The sequence below is a fragment of the Podarcis tiliguerta genome (assembly GCF_965153285.1).
Source record: "Podarcis tiliguerta genome assembly, chromosome: 1".
Taxonomy (NCBI): Eukaryota; Metazoa; Chordata; class Lepidosauria; order Squamata; family Lacertidae; genus Podarcis; species Podarcis tiliguerta.
Window position 1 is genome coordinate 125,110,652 of NC_139534.1, and position 20,257 is coordinate 125,130,908.

Consider the following 20,257-nt stretch of genomic DNA (forward strand, 5'->3'; position numbering starts at 1 on the left):
AAAGGGGAAAGTCGGATCAATTTCACAATGGCCTCGGTTGTGAACTCTTTTGAGTTCCGTTGGAACTGAACACAGATCAGGAGCTGATAAGAGCAAAAATTACTTTATTTTGGCACAAATCAAGAGTTTGCACTCAAAAAAGGAGCAGAGATTAATTTGGGTAAAGCTGTCATTGGCTAGAGAAGAAGAAGGAGAAAGAAAGAAAGAAAGAAAGAAAGAAAGAAAGAAAGAAAGAAAGAAAGAAAGACATTCTATCATTCATCACGAAACAACTCTCCCCTTTTCCACCTGGGCAGGATATGGGTGGCAATATACCTGCCGGTTGAAGGTCAAACCAACCTGTGCAAACAGCAGTTCCAGGTGGCAGTTGGCAAGGCACTATGCATGTATGTGGGATGCGGGTGGCGCTCTGGGTTAAACCACAGAGCCTAGGACTTGCTGATCAGAAGGTCAGCAGTTCGAATCCTCGTGACGGGGTGAGCTCCCGTTGCTCAGTCCCTGCTCCTGCCAACCTAGCAGTTTGAAAGCACATCAAAGTGCAAGTAGATAAAAAGCTACTGCTCTGGCGGGAAGGTAAACGGCGTTTCCGTGCGCTGCTCTGGTTCGCCAGAAGCGGCTTAGTCATGCTGGCCGCATGACCCGGAAGCTGTACGCTGGCTCCCTCGGCCAATAAAGTGAGATGATCGCCGCAACCCCAGAGTCGGTCACGACTGGACCTAATGGTCAGGGGTCCCTTTACCTTATGGATGTATGTACTGATGCATTTACCTTTTTACCCCAGTCCTCTGCCGAAAAGTCTCTCAAACCAGCTTATGTGCAATCCATTGAAACAAGACAGTCCCTGCCTACAGGCGGACAACCCTAAAAAATAAATACGCAACATAAAAGGTAACAGGACTATGGAGGGAAGAGGAAAGCAGTTAGACCCCGTCATCAATTCTTTAAAATTAAATAGTACTTTTTATCATGACCAGGTGGGGGCAGGGAACAGTTCGGGGACAGGAGAGCCTAATTGAGCTGTTCTTTCAGCAGGTAGCAGGGCTCATAAAATCCATGTTATGAACTGGGCATCCTTGCTTTGGAATTCTTATGCTGCTTGTAATTGGTTGGAGATGAGTTGCAGCTCAGAGGTAGGGGGGATGCTTTGCATGCAGAGGGTCATGGGTTCGATTCCTGATGCCTACAGGCAGGGCTGGAAAAGACTCCCTGTCTGAAACCCTGGAAACCTCAGAGATGGAAGCCAACCCAACACCTTCTGGTCCAATCCCACCAGACATGTTTTAAAAATGTAACCATCTATTTAAAAGAAGATGGACATTGAGACGCTGGAAGGTGTGCAGAGGAGGGCAACCAAGATGATCAAGGGTTTGGAAACCAAGCCTTATGAGGAACGGTTGAAGGAGCTGGGTATGTTTAGCCTGGAAAAGAGGAGACTGAGAGGAGATACAATAGCCCTCTTCACATATCTCATATGGGCTGTCCCATGGAATATAGAATCATAGAATCATAGAATCATAGAATCATAGAATCATAGAATCATAGAGACCACAAGGGCCATCGAGTCCAACCCCCTGCCAAGCAGGAAACACCATCAGAGCACTCCTGACATATGGTTGTCAAGCCTCTGCTTAAAGACTTCCAAAGAAGGAGACTCCACCACACTCCTTGGCAGCAAATTCCACTGTCGAACAGCTCTTACTGTCAGGAAGTTCTTCCTAATGTTTAGGTGGAATCTTCTTTCTTGTAGTTTGGATCCATTGCTCCGTGTCCGCTTCTCTGGAGCAGCAGAAAACAACCTTTCTCCCTCCTCTATGTGACATCCTTTTATATATTTGAACATGGCTATCATATCACCCCTTAACCTCCTCTTCTCCAGGCTAAACATGCCCAGCTCCCTTAGCCGTTCCTCATAAGGCATCGTTTCCAGGCCTTTGACCATTTTGGTTGCCCTCCTCTGGACACGTTCCAGTTTGTTCCAATATGGGAACAAGCTTGTTTTCTCCTGCTCTGGAGGGTAGAACCTGAGCCAATGGTCTCAAGTTACAAGAAAGGAGAGTCTGACTAAACACTAGGAAAAACTTTCTGAAGCTAAGAGCTGTTCAACAGTGGAACAGACCACCTTAGAAGGTAATGGGCTCTCCTTCATTGCAGGCTTTTAAAGAGAGGTCGGGTGGTCATCTGTCAGGCAGAAATCCGGTCGGTTAAATCCGGCCCCTGTGGCAGTTTATTTCCTGGGGCAAAATCCTAAAAAACTCTTGACAACTTCAACCCAAAATAAAAGCTCAACAAACAACAAAAACCTCAACAACCTCAATCTTAAATAAAGCTCAGCAACTATGGTCAGCCCTTTGGCTGGCCCTCACAGCCCTTCATTTCATCAAATCTGGCCCTCTTTGAAAAAAGTTCAGACACCGCTGCATCTGTAGTCATTTTTAGCTGTGTAGTCAGCCTTTATGGTTACTTCCAACTCCACAATTCGATGATTCTATAAGTCCCAAATAGGGACACGGGTAGCACACGGGTAGCGCCACAGAGCCCAGGACTTGCCGATCAGAAGGTCGGCGGTTTAAATCCCCGCGACGGGGTGAGCTCCCATTGCTCGGTCCCTGCTCCTGCCAACCTAGCAGTTAGAAAGCACGTCAAAGTGCAAGTAGATAAATAGGTACCACTCCAGCGGGAAGGTAAACGGTGTTTCTGTGCGCTGCTCTGGTTCACCAGAAGCGGCTTAGTCATGCTGGCCACATGACCCGGAAGCTGTACGCTGGCTCCCTCGGCCAATAAAGAGAGATGAGCGCCGCAACCCCAGAGTTGGCCACGACTGGACCTAATGGTCAGGGGTCCCTTTACCTTTAGCTTTATAAGTCCCAAGTATGCTTCTTCTCCCCACTTCTTTAGATTAAAACTATTGTTTTAGCTGTATGCAATTTTTAGGCAGATTTAAGCACTTAAAACCCGTCGGATGAAACTACTGAGATTTCTTTGAACAGGTGAACAGCGTTAATTTCACAGATGCTGAATTGGTTTCACTCCCAACTATAACGTGTTTTGTTCACGAGCACATTCTTTGCATGGATTTTAGGCTAAGGGAAACACTCTGACTTCTTGCAACTCTCTCTCCTCTTGGAGCAGGCAGGCAGGCAGTTCCCCATCCCTCCCCAAAAGCCTTTTTTGATTGCCTTGGTGATAAATAAAGTTTGCAATCTTGGAAACTTTTTAATTTTTATTTTTTTTAAAGGATGTAGTAGCATGTCAGAATGAGGTTTTCTTTTCCAGCCTTCTGGTCAGGAACAATAGGAAAATCAAACCACCCAACGATAACATAAGATATAGAGTCTCTCTGGTTGTAAAGCTTCAGCTTCAGTCTCTGAGCCAGAGGGAAGGGATTATGGGATTCAGACCCTTTCATTGTCATAGGAGCCTTTCCACAAGAAATGGAAAGCAAGGTGGAATATAGGAGTTTCTCAAAGAAAGTAAGATGGGTGTGTGCTTCTCCGTATTTAAAAGATGAGACGGTCCCGATCCATAGAAATGGCAGTAAATTCACAGATTACTGGCATGGATCACTCTTGATTTATGCAGAAGTAGATTCATATGTGGTACTATGACCAAAGTTGTCCTGGCCCTCGCTGCTGGATGAAGAACTCAAACTTGGGTTTCTGCTTTCATGCATAAATCTGAGCGATGCCTGGGCAAGGCTCGGGTTAAGGCCCCCAATGAGGGTGGGCATCTTCAACCCAATCAGACCGAACATACCGTATTTTTCGCTCTATAAGACACACTTTGCCCCTCCTAAAAAGTAAGGGGAAATGTGTGTGCATCTTATGGAGCGAATGCAGGCTGCGCAGCTATCCCTGCAGCACCGATCCCTCTTGCTCTCCTGGCTTCAGGGATAGCCACGCAAAGCCTCTTCAGGGCAATGGGAGGAACGCTCCCCATCCCTTGAAGAGGCTTGGCACGGCTATCCTTGAAGCCGTGGAGAGGCGCTGCACAGAGAGGGAGAGAATTCCCCCCCCCCCCGTTCTCCTCCTCTAAAACTAGGTGCGTCTTATGGTCGGGTGCGTCTTATAGAGTGAAAAATACAGTAATTTAAGAACAAGTTTAATAGCACTAGGGTCAATAAAGGATCCATGAGAATTTGCAGGTGGGAACGAGACTTTGAAAACAGAACACCACTGAATAATAATAATAATAATAATAATAATAATAATAATAATAATAATAAATTTATTATTTATACCACACCCATCTGCCTGGGTTTCCCCAGCTACTCTGAGAAGCTCACAACAGAATATTAAAAACATGATAAAGCATCAAAAATTAAAAATTTCCCTAAACAGGGTTGCCTTCAGATGTCTTCTAAAAGTCAGATAGTTGTTTATTTCCTAGACATCTGGTGGCAGGGCAGGTGCCACCACAGGGTGGGTGCCACCACCGAGAAGGCCCTCTGCCTGGTTCCCTGTAACCTCGCTTCTTGTAGTGAAGGAACCAGAAGGGGCCTGGGATGTGTCCCTCCATTCCCAATAGCAAGGGCTGGCAGGCTGGCTGGCTGGGCTTCGTCGCTTGCTTGCTTACTCTGAGGCCACCTCAGCTCCTGGCAACCAGCACCCGCTGACCAGAGGTACCGTTTGCCTGTGGAGCGTATAGCCAGGGATGCTGCAACAAACAGCTGTGCAAGCCTTTGGGAGTCAGAGATGCAAGAGGGCATCAGAGAAGGAAAAGGGGACAGAGGCCAGTGTTGCCCATAGCATCCCTGACCATCATTCAAGGCACCCCAGGGCACACTGGATGAACACCATGTCCATTTGCGTTTCTTAGTGCAGAAAGTATTGATCGGATGTGTAGAGGTCTTTCCGATTCTAATTAATTCAAGAGGGTCCTGGAAGCTTTTCTGTGTGAAAGAAACAAGCAGAAGGTTCCTGATGTTTGGGTTATTCCTTCAGAGAAGCTTAAGTAGAGCTGGCTTGAACTGGTTCTCTTATCTCTTTTCTGTCAATGTCATGCCGACCTTAAAAGTAAGGCCAGAAGGAGCCTGGTTTTCACTTTTCTCTTTCTATTTCTTTTCCTTCTGGTGTGGTGTTCTGTACATAGTATGCTTAGTGTTAAGTTTTAGACTTATTATAAGTTTTTTAAGTTTTAGTTAAGTCTTCTGCAGCTGGATTCTTTATGGATAGTGCCAATTCTGAATGTAATGGATTTGTGCTCATTTGCCTTCAGGAGCAGTAAAGCTCTGCTGCATGAAATATAATAATAATAATAATAATTTATTTATACCCCACCCATCTGGCTGGGTTTCCCCAGCCACTCTGGGCAGCTTCCAACAGAATATTAAAATACAATAGTCTATTAAACATTAAGAGCTTCCCTAAACAGGGCCTGCCTTCAGATGTCTGCCTCTGGTCTATTTTTGGGGAATCCTGCAGCTTATTTAAGTTTTTACTCTGCTAAGTATACGTTGGAATATGCTCCGGATCAATACTGAGTAGAATTCCATGACAAACCACTGGACTAGTTAAACAATTTCAGATGGTCTCTTTACCATCAGAGTTTGGACCAGAGGTTGGACCAGATAGCTTTCTGACTGATGGTGTAATTTTGAAACTGCAGGAAATGTAACAGCAGGGACCATTCGGTTTATAACTTCAGGGTTAATCCTGTCGGTGCTAGTCAACCACCCAAGTGGTGCAAGGAGTGAGGTGGTTGTGGCAGTGATGGGCTGTCTGGCTGGGAGGCCATCAACAGTGAGATGAACGTCTGGCAGGAGGGCAAGGGACAAGCTGGAGTTTGGAGAGATGTGTCATGTCTCACAGGCAACACGGCTGCCATTCAGCATCACCGTTGCCAGGGCAACGTTTATAAACAGCGACTTTTGAAAAAAAGTATGGGGTGAGAGAATCAATTCAAGGTGTTTCTGTGTGCATGCATGTGTGCAAACCCCCCCCCCAAACTTTTTCCACAGTTTATGTGAATGGATGGAAACAGGAGACTTCCCCCTTGACTTCTTTCACTTTGTTAGACATTGAACTGGTTGTCTTGGGTGACCCTTTTCTGAACTATATAAGCCTGCAGGACACAACAGACGACGCCTGATTGACTGTACAGGAAAAACAAGTAGAACTTACATTTCATATTGCCGTTTACCTTGTCATAGAGGCTCTTAGGGGACTGGGTAGAGAAGGATGAACTGGCCAATTTTGGTTTTTCCTTAACTTATAGTTTTCCCAGCCTAATAATAATAATTATAAATTTTTATTTATATCCCACCCTCCCCAGCCGAAGCCGGGCTCAGAGCAGCTAACAACAGTAAAAGTAACACAGTTTACATAAAATCACAATCAATTAATTGAAATACATTCTAAAATCAATTCAGAATCAAATTAATGGCAACCATTGGGCTAGAGTTCTGTGAGGATTACCAAAGGAGGGGGTCAGACTGTGCCTTGGCCAAAGGTCTGGTGGAACAGCTCTGTCTTGCAAGCCCTGTGGAAAGATGTCAAGTCCCGCAGGGCCCTAGCCTCTTGTGATAGAGCGTTCCACCAGATCGGGGCCACAGCCAAAAAAGCCCTGGCTTTGGTTGAGGCCAGCCTAACCTCCCTGTGGCCTGGGCTCTCCAAGATGTTTTTGTTCGAAGACGTGGGACATACCAGGAGAGGCGGTCTCGTAGGTACGAGGGTCCTAGGCCGTATAGGGCTTTAAAGGTTAAAACAAGCACCTTGAACCTGATCCTGTACTCCACTGGGAGCCAGTGCAGCTGGTATAGCACCTGGTGAATGTGATCCCGCGGCAAGGACCCCATAAGGAGTCTTACCACGGCATTCTGCACTCGCTGGAGTTTCTGAGTCCGTTTCAAGGGCAGCCCCACGTAGAATGAGTTACAATAATCAGGTCTGGAGGTGTCTTGAGTTAGCCACATTTCCACACCAGCGCTCTCTCTCTCTCTCTCTCTCTAATGCCCTTTCTCTGAGTTATTGAGAAGGGCCATTGCTCATTGGCTCCCAGTACGTTTCCGAGCACAATTCAAAGTGTTGGTGCTGACCTTTAAAGCCCTAAATGGCCTTGGTCCTGTATATCTGAAGGACCGTCTCCACCCCCATCCAGTGCCGAGGGCCTTCTGGCAGTTAACTCATTGCGAGAAGTGAGGTTACAGGGAATCAGACAGAGGGCCTTCTCGGTAGTGGCGCCCACCCTGTGGAGCACCCTCCCTTCAGATGTGAAGGAAATAAGCAGCTATCCTATCTTTAAAAGACATCTGAAGGCAGCCCTGTTTAGGGAAGTTTTTAATATTTAATGCTGTACTGTTTTTAACATTTGATTGGGAGCCGCCCAGAGTGGCTGGGGAGACTCAGCCAGATGGGCAGGGTATAAATAATAAATTATTATTATAATTATTATATTGGCAGAGCACCTGCTTTGCAAGTTCAGTATTCCATGGATTCTCCAGGTGGGCCTGTGAATGCCCCCTGCCTGAAATGCTGGGCAGCAGCTGCCAGTCAGCGCAGACAGTATGGAGCTAGATGGACAAAGGGTCTGCCTCAATAGAAGGCAACTTCCTAGGTTCCTATGAAATTCCTCATGAGAATTTCATCAGTAGTTCTCTCTCTCTCTCTCTCTCTCTCTCTCTCTCTCTCTCTCTCTATCTCACACACACACACACACACACGGAATATTCACGGTTTGGTGTGCAGTTTTGCCTAATATGCACATTTATTGCAAGCAAACTTCCCCAAATACAGCACCGTTTTCTTACTTTCGCTTCTTTTCCTTTTTTTTTTTACACCTGCAGTGTTCATGCTTACAGAAAACCAAGGGCCGGCTGACTCCTTAGCGATTTGCAAAGTTTACATGGTTACGCACACCTTGCAATAATCACTGCACGGAATTAGGAAATGTGCGGGCCACCCCCCCCCTTCCATACTCACACAACAAAGGAGCTAAGGCAGTGAAATTTAACTCAAGGTTTTGTTGGCGGATCCTTTCCTTATTGTGCGTTTGGCTGAGCTCTTGCTTTCCCTGGGATAACGGATACCTGGGAGTCTGACTTTGCACCATTCTGAATGCCAAGGGGGTGGAAAGTGCCACGAAGGAGGGGCGGAGGTGAGATCCAGTGGCCTGCTCATTTTTTCCTTGCCACGATCCTGCCGCCCCACCAAGATGCTCCCTTTTGTTCCACTCGGGTGATGTTAAGGAGAGGGGGGGAAAAACCACACAATATCCCTGAACTTAGCTCTGGGAACGAGAGGCTCCTTTTTTCTAACCCATCGCCTTTGATGCTGCTGCGTGTTCAAGTAAGGATCTGCCTCCATTGTGGTTTGACTGACACAGCCTTTTCTATAAATTTGAGCAATTAAGCAGCCTAGTAGCAGCTGGCAAGGAGCTCTGGCAAGAGCTGAGACTGACAGAGGAGGAGGCCGTCTCCCGTCCTTTGGCAAGCGACCGCCTTGCAGAACCGCAGCTGGAGAAGCGAGGGGCATTCCTCAAGCTAGGTAAGAGAGTCTGTTGTCTTTCGGCAAGGTGCAGGTCACTGTTTGCAGCTGGCCTAGAGGCAACCAGGAGGTAACAGCGAACGAAGGCAATCGGCGGCCACAGAAAGGTTCATTGAAATGGGTCTATTTCTTTTAAAGAGAGGTGAGAAAAATGGACCGGCCTTCGTATTTGGAAAAAGGTCCCAGCTGGGCACCAGGAAAAATATTTAAACAGGAATTGGGGAACCAGGATCCCTCGATATGATGCTGAATTATGACTCCCATCAACCCTTGCCAGGATGACCAATAATCAAGGATGAAGGGAACTGTAGTCCAACAATATCGAGAGGGCCACAGGTTCCCCATCACAGGTAGATGGATAGGTAGATATTTATATCAGCGATGGAGAAGCTGGAAGATGATAGATGATAGATAGATAGATAGATGATAGATAGATGATAGATAGATGATAGATAGATAGATAGATAGATATAGATAGATATAGATAACATGTGGCCTTCCAGAAGTTTTGTTGGACTACAACTTCCATCATCTCTGTTCATTAGCCATCCTTGCAGGGGATGATGGGATTTGTAGTCCAACAAAACTTCTGGAAGGCAACATGTTATCTATCTATCATCTATCTATCCTGAGCTCAAGCTGAGCTTTGTTGTTGTTGTTTAGTGGTTTAGTAGTGTCTATCTATCTATCTATCTATCTATCTATCTATCTATCTATCATCTATCTATCTATCTATCTATCATCTATCTATCTATCTATCTATCTATCATCTATCTATTTATCTATCTATCTATCTATCTATCTATCTATCTATCTATCTATCTATCTATCTATCATCTATCTATCTATCTATCATCTATCATCTTCCAGCTTCTCCATCGCTGATATAAATATCTACCTAGCTATCATGTTCCAGCTTCGCTAGTACACCAAACAGGAGCAAAACCAACCAATAACCCACAGACAGATTTCCCTTTCCCAAAGCAACAATGTCCTTCTAGGACTTCCATATTGTCTGGATTCATATAAAAATAAACGTATATGGAAAGTGAGCATCTTTAATAATAAAACTATGACTAGGGCTGCCATATGTCTGGAATTTACTGGACATTTCCAGAATTTCAAACGGGAATTTCGGAGAGGAGGTTCTTTGTCCTGGATCTTAGGGATCCTTGGGGTTTGTCTTTTAAAAAAAAAAAAAGCGCTCAGTAACTTCCTGGTTTTTTTTTAATATTTTTTAAATATGGCAACCCTGAAGGCTACTGCTGGCTTAGAGTTTTGGACTTGGAATGGGGAGACCTGAGCTCAAGCTGAGCTTTGTTGTTGTTGTTTAGTGGTTTAGTAGTGTCCAACTCTTCATGACCCCATGGACCAGAGCACGCCAGGCACTCCTATCTTCCACTGCCTCCCAAAGTTTGGTCAAACTCATGTTCATAGCTTCGAGAACACTATCCAACCACCTCGTCCTCTGTCGTCCCCTTCTCCTTGTGCCCTCCATCTTTCCCAACATCAGGGTCTTTTCCAGGGAGTCTTCTCTTCTCACAAGGTGGCCAAAGTATTGGAGCCTCAGCTTCAGGATCTGTCCTTCCAGTGAGCACTCAGGGCTGATTTCCTTCAGAATGAATAGGTTTGATCTTCTTGCAGTCCATGGGACTCTCAAGAGTCTCCTCCAGCACCAGAATTCAAAAGCATCAATTCTTCGGCGATCAGCCTTCTTTATGGTCCAGCTCTCACTTCCATACATCACTACTGGGAAAATCATAGCTTTAACTATCACTACCCATAAATCCACCCACCGCCCCTCCCTCCTTCCATTTCTGGGTTGTTACAAGGATAAAATGAACATCATTAACAACTTAGTAATGGCTGCTAATAAGCCTGTATTTTACTGTCCTGGAAGAGAAACTCCTCCAACAGTAGGTTTTGTATTTTGTCAAGACTCCTGTATTAGGCAAGTCCTCCCCCTGCCCCAGTATGAAAAACTAAATCTTGTGTTTCCCTACAGACATTTCTATGCTTTGTCCTAAAATACTGAAACATGCTTTCTCTCTTCCTTGAGAATCTTGGGAATTGTAGTTCTTTGACACAAGGGTTATGGATCTCTGATACAGCATTCTCATATCACCAGACTACAGTTCCCAGGATTCATTTGGGGGTTGGGGAAGCACTGAGGATAAAATTGGTGTAAAACTAGTATGAATTTCTTCTAAGACTAACAGAACAGCTCTATACATGCAATCTCTAAAGCAAGTCCCATTGAGTTAGGGCCATCTTTACCCGGGGGTAAAGGGGCAAGGAGTGTGGGGCACCCAGGCGCCGAATTCTGGGGGGCACTGGGCGCCCACCGCTGAAGCTGCCTAAGCTCTTAACTATCTACCTGTTATGAAATAATAAATAATTTTGATCAAGCTAGAAAAACAAAATACATACATACCTAGGTGTTACTGAAATGTATACCTACTGTTTCACGAAAGGACTTTCGACTTTGTGCACTCATTTACTAAGGTGGCACTGTGGGTTAAACCACAGAGACTAGGGCTTGCCAATCAGAAGGTCGGCGGTTCGAATCCCCGCGATGGGGTGAGCTCCCATTGCTCGGTCCCTGCTCCTGCCAACCTAGAAGTTCGAAAGCACGTCAAAGTGCAAGTAGATAAATAGGTACCACTCTGGCACGAAGGTAAACAGTGTTTCCGTGCGCTGCTCTGGTTCGCCAGAAGCGGCTTAGTTCTGCTGGCCACATGACCCGGAAGCTATACGCCAGCTCCCTTGGCCAATAAAGCGAGATGAGCGCCTCAACCCCAGAGTCGGCCACGACTGGACCTAATGGTCAGGGGTCCTTTATACCTACTGTTTCACGAAAAGACTTTTGACTTTGTGCACTCATTTACCAAAGATGCGCAATGCTAGCGGCAGCACTTATCATTCACAGTGGCACATTTTAATTTCATAGAATCATAGAATCATAGAATCATAGAGTTGGAAGAGACCACAAGGGCCATCGAGTCCAACCCCCTGCCAAGCAGGAAACACCATCAGAGCACTCCTGACATATGGTTGTCAAGCCTCTGCTTAAAGACCTCCAAAGAAGGAGACTCCACCACACTCCTTGGCAGCAAATTCCACTGTCCAACAGCTCTTACTGTCAGGAAGTTCTTCCTAATGTTTAGGTGGAATCTTCTTTCTTGTAGTTTGGATCCATTGCTCCGTGTCCGCTTCTCTGGAGCAGCAGAAAACAACCTTTCTCCCTCCTCCATGTGACATCCCTTCATATATTTGAAGATGGCTATCATATCACCCCTTAACCTCCTCTTCTCCAGGCTAAACATGCCCAGCTCCCTTAGCCGTTCCTCATAAGGCATCATTTCCAGGCCTTTGACCATTTTGGTTGCCCTCCTCTGGACACGTTCCAGTTTGTCAGTGTCCTTCTTGAACTGTGGTGCCCAGAACTGGACACAGGTCTGACCAGAGCAGAATACAGTGGCACTATTACTTCCCTTGATCTAGATGCTGTACTCCTATTGATGCAGCCCAGAATTGCATTGGCGTTTTTAGCTGCCGCGTCACACTGTTGGCTCATGTCAAGTTTGTGGTCAACCAAGACTCCTAGATCCTTTTCACATGTACTGCTCTCAAGCCAGGTGTCACCCATCTTGTATTTGTGCCTCTCATTTTTTTTGCCCAAGTGCAATACTTTACATTTCTCCCTGTTAAAGTTCATCTTGTTTGTTTTGGCCCAGTTCTCTAATCTGTCAAGGTCGTTTTGAAGTGTGATCCTGTCCTCTGGGGTGTTAGCCACCCCTCCCAGTTTGGTGTCATCTGCAAATTTGATCAGGATGCCCTTGAGTCCATCCTCCAAGTCGTTGATAAAGATGTTGAATAAGACCGGGCCCAAGACAGAACCCTGTGGCACCCCACTAGTCACTCTTCTCCAGGATGAAGAGCAACCATTGATGAGCACCCTTTGGGTTCGGTCAGTCAGCCAGTTACAAATCCACTGAGTGGTAGCGTAGTCAAGACCGCATTTTACCAGCTTCTTTACAAGAATATCATGGGGCACCTTGTCAAATGCCTTGCTGAAATCAAGGTAGGCTACATCCACTGCGTTCCCTTCATCTACCAGGCTTGTAATTCTGTCATAAAACGAGATCAGGTTAGTCTGACATGACTTATTTTTCAGAAATCCATGCTGACTATTGGTGATCACAGCATTCCTTTCTAGGTGCTCACAGACTGTTTGCTTAATGATCTGCTCCAGAATCTTCCCTGGTATTGATGTCAGACTGACTGGGCGGTAATTATTTGGGTCCTCTCTTTTCCCCTTTTTGAAAATAGGGACAACATTTGCCCTCCTCCAGTCTGCTGGGACTTCGCCTGTTCTCCAGGAATTCTCAAAGATGACTGCCAGTGGTTCTGAGATCACATCTGCCAGTTCTTTTAATACTCTTGGATGCAGTTCATCTGGCCCTGGAGACTTGAATACATCTAAACTAGCCAAGTATTCTTGTACTATCTCCTTAGTTATTCTGGGCTGTGTTTTCTCTGCTGAATCATTTGCTCCAAATTCTTCAGGTCGGGCATTGTTTTCTTTATCGGAGAAGACTGAGGCAAAGAAGGCATTGAGGAGTTCAGCCCTTTCTGTGTCCCCTGTTTGCATTTCACCATCTTCTCCTCTGAGTGACCCCACTGTTTCTTTGTTCTTCCTTTTGCTACGAACATACCCATAAAAGCCTTTTTTGTTGCTTTTAACCTCTCTAGCAAGCCTGAGTTCATTCTGTGCCTTAGCTTTTCTGACTTTGTGTCTACATGTGCTGGCTATTTGTTTGAATTCCTCTTTGGTGGTTTCCCCCCTTTTCCATTTTTTGTACACATCCTTTTTTAATCTTAACTCAGTTAGAAGTTCTTTAGATAGCCACCCTGGCTTCTTTAGGCACCTTCCATGCTTCCGTCTCATTGGTATTGCCTGAAGTTGTGCTTTTACTATCTCCCTCTTAACAAACTCCCAGCCATCATGAACTCCCTTTCCTTTTAGTATTACTGTCCATGGGATCTCACCCAGCACTTCCCTAAGTTTTTTGAAGTCGGCTTTCTTAAAGTCAAGAAATTGAGTCCTAGTATGCTTGGCTGCTCCTTTCCGCTGTATAGTAAACTTCAGAAGAGCATGATCACTCGCGCCTAATGATCCTTCCACTTCTACCTCACTAACCAGGTCATCAGCATTGGTTAGGACCAGATCTAAAATGGCTGTTCCTCTTGTTGCTTCTCCCACTTTCTGGACAATGAAGTTGTCTGCAAGGCCAGTGAGGAATCTGTTTGACCTTATGCTCTTGGCTGAGTTTGACATCCAACAAATATCCGGGTAATTGAAGTCCCCCATTACTACTATCTCCCTTCCTTTTGCATGCTTGGCCATCTGTTCCAGGAAGGCATCATCTATGTCCTCCGTTTGGCTTGGGGATCTATAGTAAACTCCCACAATGAGGTCACTGTTATTCTTCTCTCCCTTAATTTTGACCCAAATGCTCTCACTTTGGCTTTGAGGTTCTAAATCTTGGATCTCTTCACAGGTATACACATCCCTGACATATAATGCCACTCCTCCTCCTTTCCTTTCTGGTCTGTTTCTCTGAAATAGATTGTATCCCTCCATTATTACATTCCAATCATGGGACTTATCCCACCAGGTTTCAGTGATGCCTATTATGTCATATTTAGTTTGCTGTACCAAGAGCTCAAGCTCATCTTGTTTATTTCCCATGCTTTGCGCATTAGTGTACAGACATTGAAGCCCATTAATCATTCCCCCGTGTCTCTTATTTAAGCATTTTTTCCTCCTTACAGGTCAAATTCATTTAGACATATTGTTAAAAAAATTAGGACTCTATTATGCATTTCAGCAGGACGCGATTTTAGTTTTCCATTTCCATTTCCGCAAAAGCACACACTATGAATTCCACGAGCTGCATTTTTTCTTCATTTTACGATGAACGCTAAGTGAGAAACACATTTCTTTTTCCTCCCTTCTTTTGTAAACAAGAGATAAGGCGTAAGCATGGTGTCTGACATAAGCATAATAAAAGTTAATTTGGGAACTAAACTAAATTTGGGGGCGCTGGGCGGATCTTTGCACCCCAGCGGTGCATATGCCAAAGATAGCCCTGACTGAGTTCAGGTAGAAACTGGCTAGAGGGTTTTCAGCCTCAGACATGCAGCCAGAGAGATGTTGAATTTCCCCACACTGGAAACATTTTTTGAAATGCAAAACTGAAAGGGCTATAAAAATGAGAGGAGGCACCAAATGTTTAATAATTCCTGTTTGGGGATTGAAATAATCATTTCCAGCAGAACAAAGGCTTTTCAGGTTGTGAAAATCCTCAACTTTTGCATCTTGTTTTATTTATTTTACATAGTTGATTTCCTGACCCTTCAACATCATTTTAGGGTAGTGCCTCACCTGTCTCCTTCCACCTTCCACCTATTTGCCAATTAATTTTTATTGATTTTCCATTTTTATTTTGCCGATTAATTTTGATTGATTTTCCAAATTCCACCTTCCACCTTCTTGAACGAGGCACATGAATGATCCCATGTAGGGGAGATGGATGGGATGATAAAACATGATGTTATTCTCAGATATCAGTGAATAAAAGCATAGCCAATCATAGCCAGACTTGGCCGCACGATTCGTGTATTATTTACATCAGCTATTTCTCCTCCAGCCTTCAAATAATCCCCAGGGCAGTTTGATATTGTCATCTATTGATACCACTGAGGGCAAATGAGGGTGATGGAAGACCATATAAATGTGTAAGTGATCTTTCTTGCTGTCTGCCAAAAAATAAATAAATCACCCAGATGAGGAGCTGTTTTTCAGCACTGCCAAAACTGTTCACAAAAAAAACAAGCCATCAGAAAGAGGTAACTGTAATGAGACAAAGGTCCGAGATATCAGCAATAAGGTAACTTGGTCTAAGAACCTCAAGGTGGGATCTTGATTATGCAGAAGAAGGATGGGGTGGGTCTTCCAGATGTTGTTGGCCTACAATACCCATCATCCTCAGCTGTTGGCCATGCTGGCTGTGGATTATGGGAACTGGAGTCCAAAGACATTGGAAAGGCCCAGTTTTGATGCAGAACGTGCCCCAGGTGGGCTTCTTTAACAAGTCCCCATCTTTGCTGTTTCCCTCACAGAATGAAGCTCCCATCCATGGTCCAAGGCTCACTGCTTCTCTTCATCCTGGCCAGCTGGGCCGGTGCCCCCAAGCCCCCCAGCATCAACCTTCAAACGTTCACTGGCTGTGCCGTGCGTGAGTTCACTTTCCTGGCCAAGAAGCCTGGCTGCAAGGCGATGCGAATTACGACAGACTCCTGCTGGGGCCGTTGTCAGACTTGGGAGGTGAGTGGCAGGGGCTCCCAAGGGGTTCGGATAAGGGCTCTTTCCCAGCCCTACCTAGAGATGCTGAGGATCAAAGCTGGCATCTTCTGTGTGCAGATGCTGTACCACTGAACCACAGACCTTCCTCCTGAACTAGAGTTACGGGATGAAAGGCGAGGCACCATAAACGCCATAAGGAGCCTTGTTGTTCCCCACTTAAAAGCTCCTCAAAATAACAATGGCCTTCCATGACACACTCTCTCTTTTTAGGGTTCTTTATCTTTAATCTGGACTTGGTTTGGACATTCCTTCAAACAGGGGACTATCCTCTGTAATAAAGGACACATGGACACAAAACTTGTAATTTGGCCTGGGCAAATCGGTCCATTTCAGTATTCCTCAGTTTCTTATTTTTCCAGTCTTCTCCATATTTCCACATCATTATTGGTTGCTTTGCTTTTGCTTTTGTTTTATTATGTAGTTTGTGTTTCCATTTTGTATTTTTATGTTGCGAACCGCCCTGTGATCTTCGGATGAAGGGCAGTATACGAATTTAATAAAACAAACAAACAAATATTTGAAAGGTACTCATTAAAATCCACTAGCATTTTAGTCCCAATTTCTTTTCACATACACATTTCGATATGCATTTTTGCCAAACGCACACATTTTTTGAGTTAATTTTCATGAATATATGCAATTTTTCATGCACACTTTACCACAGTGTGTGCAATTTTGCACATATTACTTGGCTGGAGAATTGAACTGAAAAATTTGGAGGGGTGAGAATTTTGAGAGAGGGCTGTGATTTGGTTCACATATTATTCTGGAAAGTGCCGATTTGGTTGGTTCACCATTTAATGTGAACTGAACAGAATTTGTCCGCCATCCTTACTTTGTAACTTTCCAGAGGTTTTTAATGGCTTGTTCTGACACACAAATAGCTGACATCACCGAATATTGCATATTTGCAGCGGGGCTGCATCTCTAATGAGAGCCACTTGTTTAAAAATTCCACACGGCAGGTTTCCACCTCTTTCTTCTTAAGAACGCCTTAGTGGTTGCATGGCAAGATATATTCTCAAGCAATTGCTTAATGCTCTCATTATATAATTTCGAAAGCTCCTTACAGCTTAAGCACTTAAGGGGGAACTGTCCTTTATTGCTCCACCGACAGAAAATTCCTCGGGGATTAAAATAGAGCCCCTGACTCACAGGGGATGCCTTTTATTCCATATCCCAGTAATATGTTTGCTTCTAATTTTGGTTGCCTCAGAGTTGTGGTAATTGTGCTGTTAGGTGTTTGTGAGTGGGTGTGACAAAACAGGGCAAGCAAGTCCATGCACATTAAGCGGAACAAGATTGTGACTAATTTTAGACTCCTTTTCATTCCACACACCAGGAGCTCTGAGCCTGATTCCTCACGTGTGTGTGTTTGTGTATAAAATCTTGTGATGGAGAAATAAATGCTTTCATTCTCACTTTTCCTACTGAGGAAATTCAAAGGACTGGCTGTGATCTGGAAAGCCCACAAGTCCCTGAAAGATCACCTCCTTCTCTACAGATCTTCCTGGGTTTTAAGACTGACAGAGGAGGCCCTCTTACATGTTCCACCGCCCTCAGAAGCTGAGGGTGGCTGTAGCCCAGGAGAGGACATCTCCTGTGGCAGCCACTAAGTTGTGAAACTCTCTCTCAACATATAATAATATATAATAATTTATTATTTATACCTCGCCCACCTGGCTGGGCTGCCCCAGCCACTCTGGGCGGCTTCCAACAAAATATTAAAATACAGCAATGCATCAAACATTAAAAGCTTCCCTAAACGGGGCTGCCTTCAGATGTCTTCTGAAAGTCTGGTAGTTGTTGTTCTCTTTGACATCTGGTGGGATGGTGTTCCACAGGGAATTTAGAACAATTAAATTTAGAACAATTAAATTATAGAATCAAAACACAGGAGTCCATTTCACTGCTGCATGGCTCTTACCATCAGAAAGTTCTTCCTGATGCTCAGGCCGGACACTGAGGTCCAGCTCTGAGGGCCTTCTGGCAGTTCCCTCACTGCGAGGTTACAGGGAACCAGGCAGAGGGCCTTCTCGGTGGCGGTGCCCACCCTGTGGAACGCCCTCCTGTAGAATGTTAAGGAAATAAACAACTATCTGACTTTTAGAAGACATCTGAAAGCAACCCTGTTTAGGGAAGTTTTTAGTGTTTGATGTTTTAGCGTGTTTTTATTATTCTGTTGGGAGCAGCCCAGCGTGGCTGGGAAAACCCAGCCATATGTGCGGGGGATAGATAGATAGATAGATAGATAGATAGATAGATAGATAGATAGAAAAGAGATTACGCCAATGATGGCCAAATTCTGTGCGACTGCCATAAAACTTAGGGAACAAGCTGTACTACCAAAATGATATATTTTAGTGATCAGGATTTAATATATTTTTTTAACTGCTGCTATATCTGAATTGTCTCAGTTATACCCAATTGCAATTCAATGTATTCCTGTTGCCTTTTATGATTTTCCTGATATTGTAAGTGACCCGGAACTGGTCTGTGACTGTAATAATAAAATTCTAACTATTATTATTATTATTATTAGTCGGAATTTCCTTTTGTGTAACCTGAAGTCATTAGTTTGATCCTACCCTCTGGAGCAGGAGAAAACAAGATTGGTCCAAAGACAGTTGTGTATGTCCATACAGCCATGCTTAGGCTAACATCTTCTCTCTCCCTCTCTCCTCCTTCTCTCCCTCTCCCTCTCTTTGCCTCCCTTGTGGCCAGAAACCTGTACTGAAACCCCCTTACATCGAAGCTCACCACCGCGTCTGCACTTACAACGAGACCAAGCTGGAGACGGTGAAGCTGCCAAACTGTGCGGCCAATGTCAGCCCATTCTACACGTACCTCAAGGCCATTCGGTGTGACTGCGGCATGTGCCTCACCGAAACCACGGAATGCGAGACCGCCTGAGTCCTTGGCACAACGGCTGAAGCGCAACCTTCCGTGGGCTCAATCCTGCTGCTGGCGAAAACCGGCAGTAGGGCAATGGTGGCGCTGCGAATCAGGGTGGCATGTAGTTGCTTGGCTCTGAAATTTCTCTTCCCTCCCCCCCATTGGCCCTTATTTAGAGATTTCATATAGCCACGTAGTTGAGGCTTTAGAAACCGTCACCAGCACATATAGGAAGATTGGCAGCTGCCTTATACTGAATTGGACCATTATCCATCGAGTTCAGTATTGTCTACTTATTGACGTTTTTCTCAAACTCGGGTCTCTAGCTCTTAGTGGACTACAACTCCCATCCTCCCTAGTTACCAGAACCAGCAGTCAGGGATGATGGGAGCTGTAGTCTTACAACAGCCGGAGGCCCAAGTTTGAGAAAAAAGCTGGTTTGACTTGGTTTCAGGCAGAGGGTATTTTCCAACCTGGGAAGCTGCAGGATTCGAACCCGGGCCTTATGCACACAAAAGAGATGCTCTGCCCCTAAGCCACAGTCCTTCCCCAATAAAGGAAGCTCCATGGTATAGGACCTAACTCTACAGACCTTCTCATACGCCATTCTCCAAGTCAGCACCAGCGTGCATTGTTGTGCGTTCAGCTTTGCCCAGGTAGAACGGGTTTTCCTCTGGGTTTGGAGTTTTCCTAAACCCAGAACTGCCTTACCGTTCCTTTAAAAAAACAACACCCTGCATTATTTATTAAACACTGCTGTTTTCCCTGTTTAAATTGTAGGAATCTGCTCTGCGGCTGGGAGGAAATAATGGGTCCCTGACTGCTGTTAGTTACAAACAAAACCCTTTCGATTTCTTTCTCTTGCTTGGTGCCTGTTTCAATGGCTGTACCTGGTCTCATATGATCTGCAAATCAATCTGTGTTCTTAATAATGATAATAATAATAATAAAACGAAATCACGGTAAGATAGCCGTTGTGTGCAGTGACTCATTGTCCCTCTTTGCAGTGGAATTTTAACGTGGTGCTAAACTGGTTAAATTGCACCTTGAAGATCCAAAAGAAAAACAAGAAAGCAAACAAATCATGATAGGCCATTTCCCTTAAACTATGTCCACCTGTCTATCAGCTGATACCCCTGGGTGCCATCAGCGGGTGTTTGAGGCAGGGGTTCAATCGTTCTGGGTGCTGCTTCACCAGAGCATTTCCTGTGAGGGATGTGCCACTCTCGTGAGTCACCTTTGACAGGTGTGTGGGGGGGGGGGCTGCCAACCTAGCAGTTGCCTGATATCATCATGATGCCAGCTGGTTGAGGGGTGTTGGTCCCACCCTGCAAAGCTGACCAGAAGGTGGGGGAGCTAAAGATCTGGCCCACTGGACCAAAAGGGTTCTCCACCCCTGTAGTACACAAATGGCATACCCCATCTTCTTGTTGTTCTTCAGTCTTTTAGT

General features: G+C 45.0%; 1 protein-coding gene across 1 annotated transcript; it reads left to right on the forward strand.

The window, feature by feature from the left end:
* The first annotated feature begins 7,717 nt into the window (after positions 1–7,717).
* Positions 7,718–19,582, forward strand: GPHB5 (glycoprotein hormone subunit beta 5). The gene is made up of 3 exons (XM_083440613.1): positions 7,718–8,480; positions 15,669–15,873; positions 18,637–19,582. The coding sequence occupies exons 2-3, from the start codon at positions 15,670–15,672 to the stop codon at positions 18,823–18,825; spliced, it is 393 nt and encodes a 130-aa protein (XP_083296739.1). The 5' UTR covers positions 7,718–8,480; position 15,669; the 3' UTR covers positions 18,826–19,582.
* Positions 19,583–20,257: the final 675 nt, after the last annotated feature.

What these genes read in the sequence shown, in the direction of transcription:
- GPHB5 (XM_083440613.1), top strand. Translation starts at nt 15,670, where the DNA reads ATGAAGCTCCCATCCATGGTCCAAGGCTCACTGCTTCTCTTCATCCTG. An exon ending in GCCGTTGTCAGACTTGGGAG is followed by an intron (nt 15,874 to 18,636) that starts GTGAGTGGCAGG and finishes CCTTGTGGCCAG; the next exon opens with AAACCTGTACTGAAACCCCC.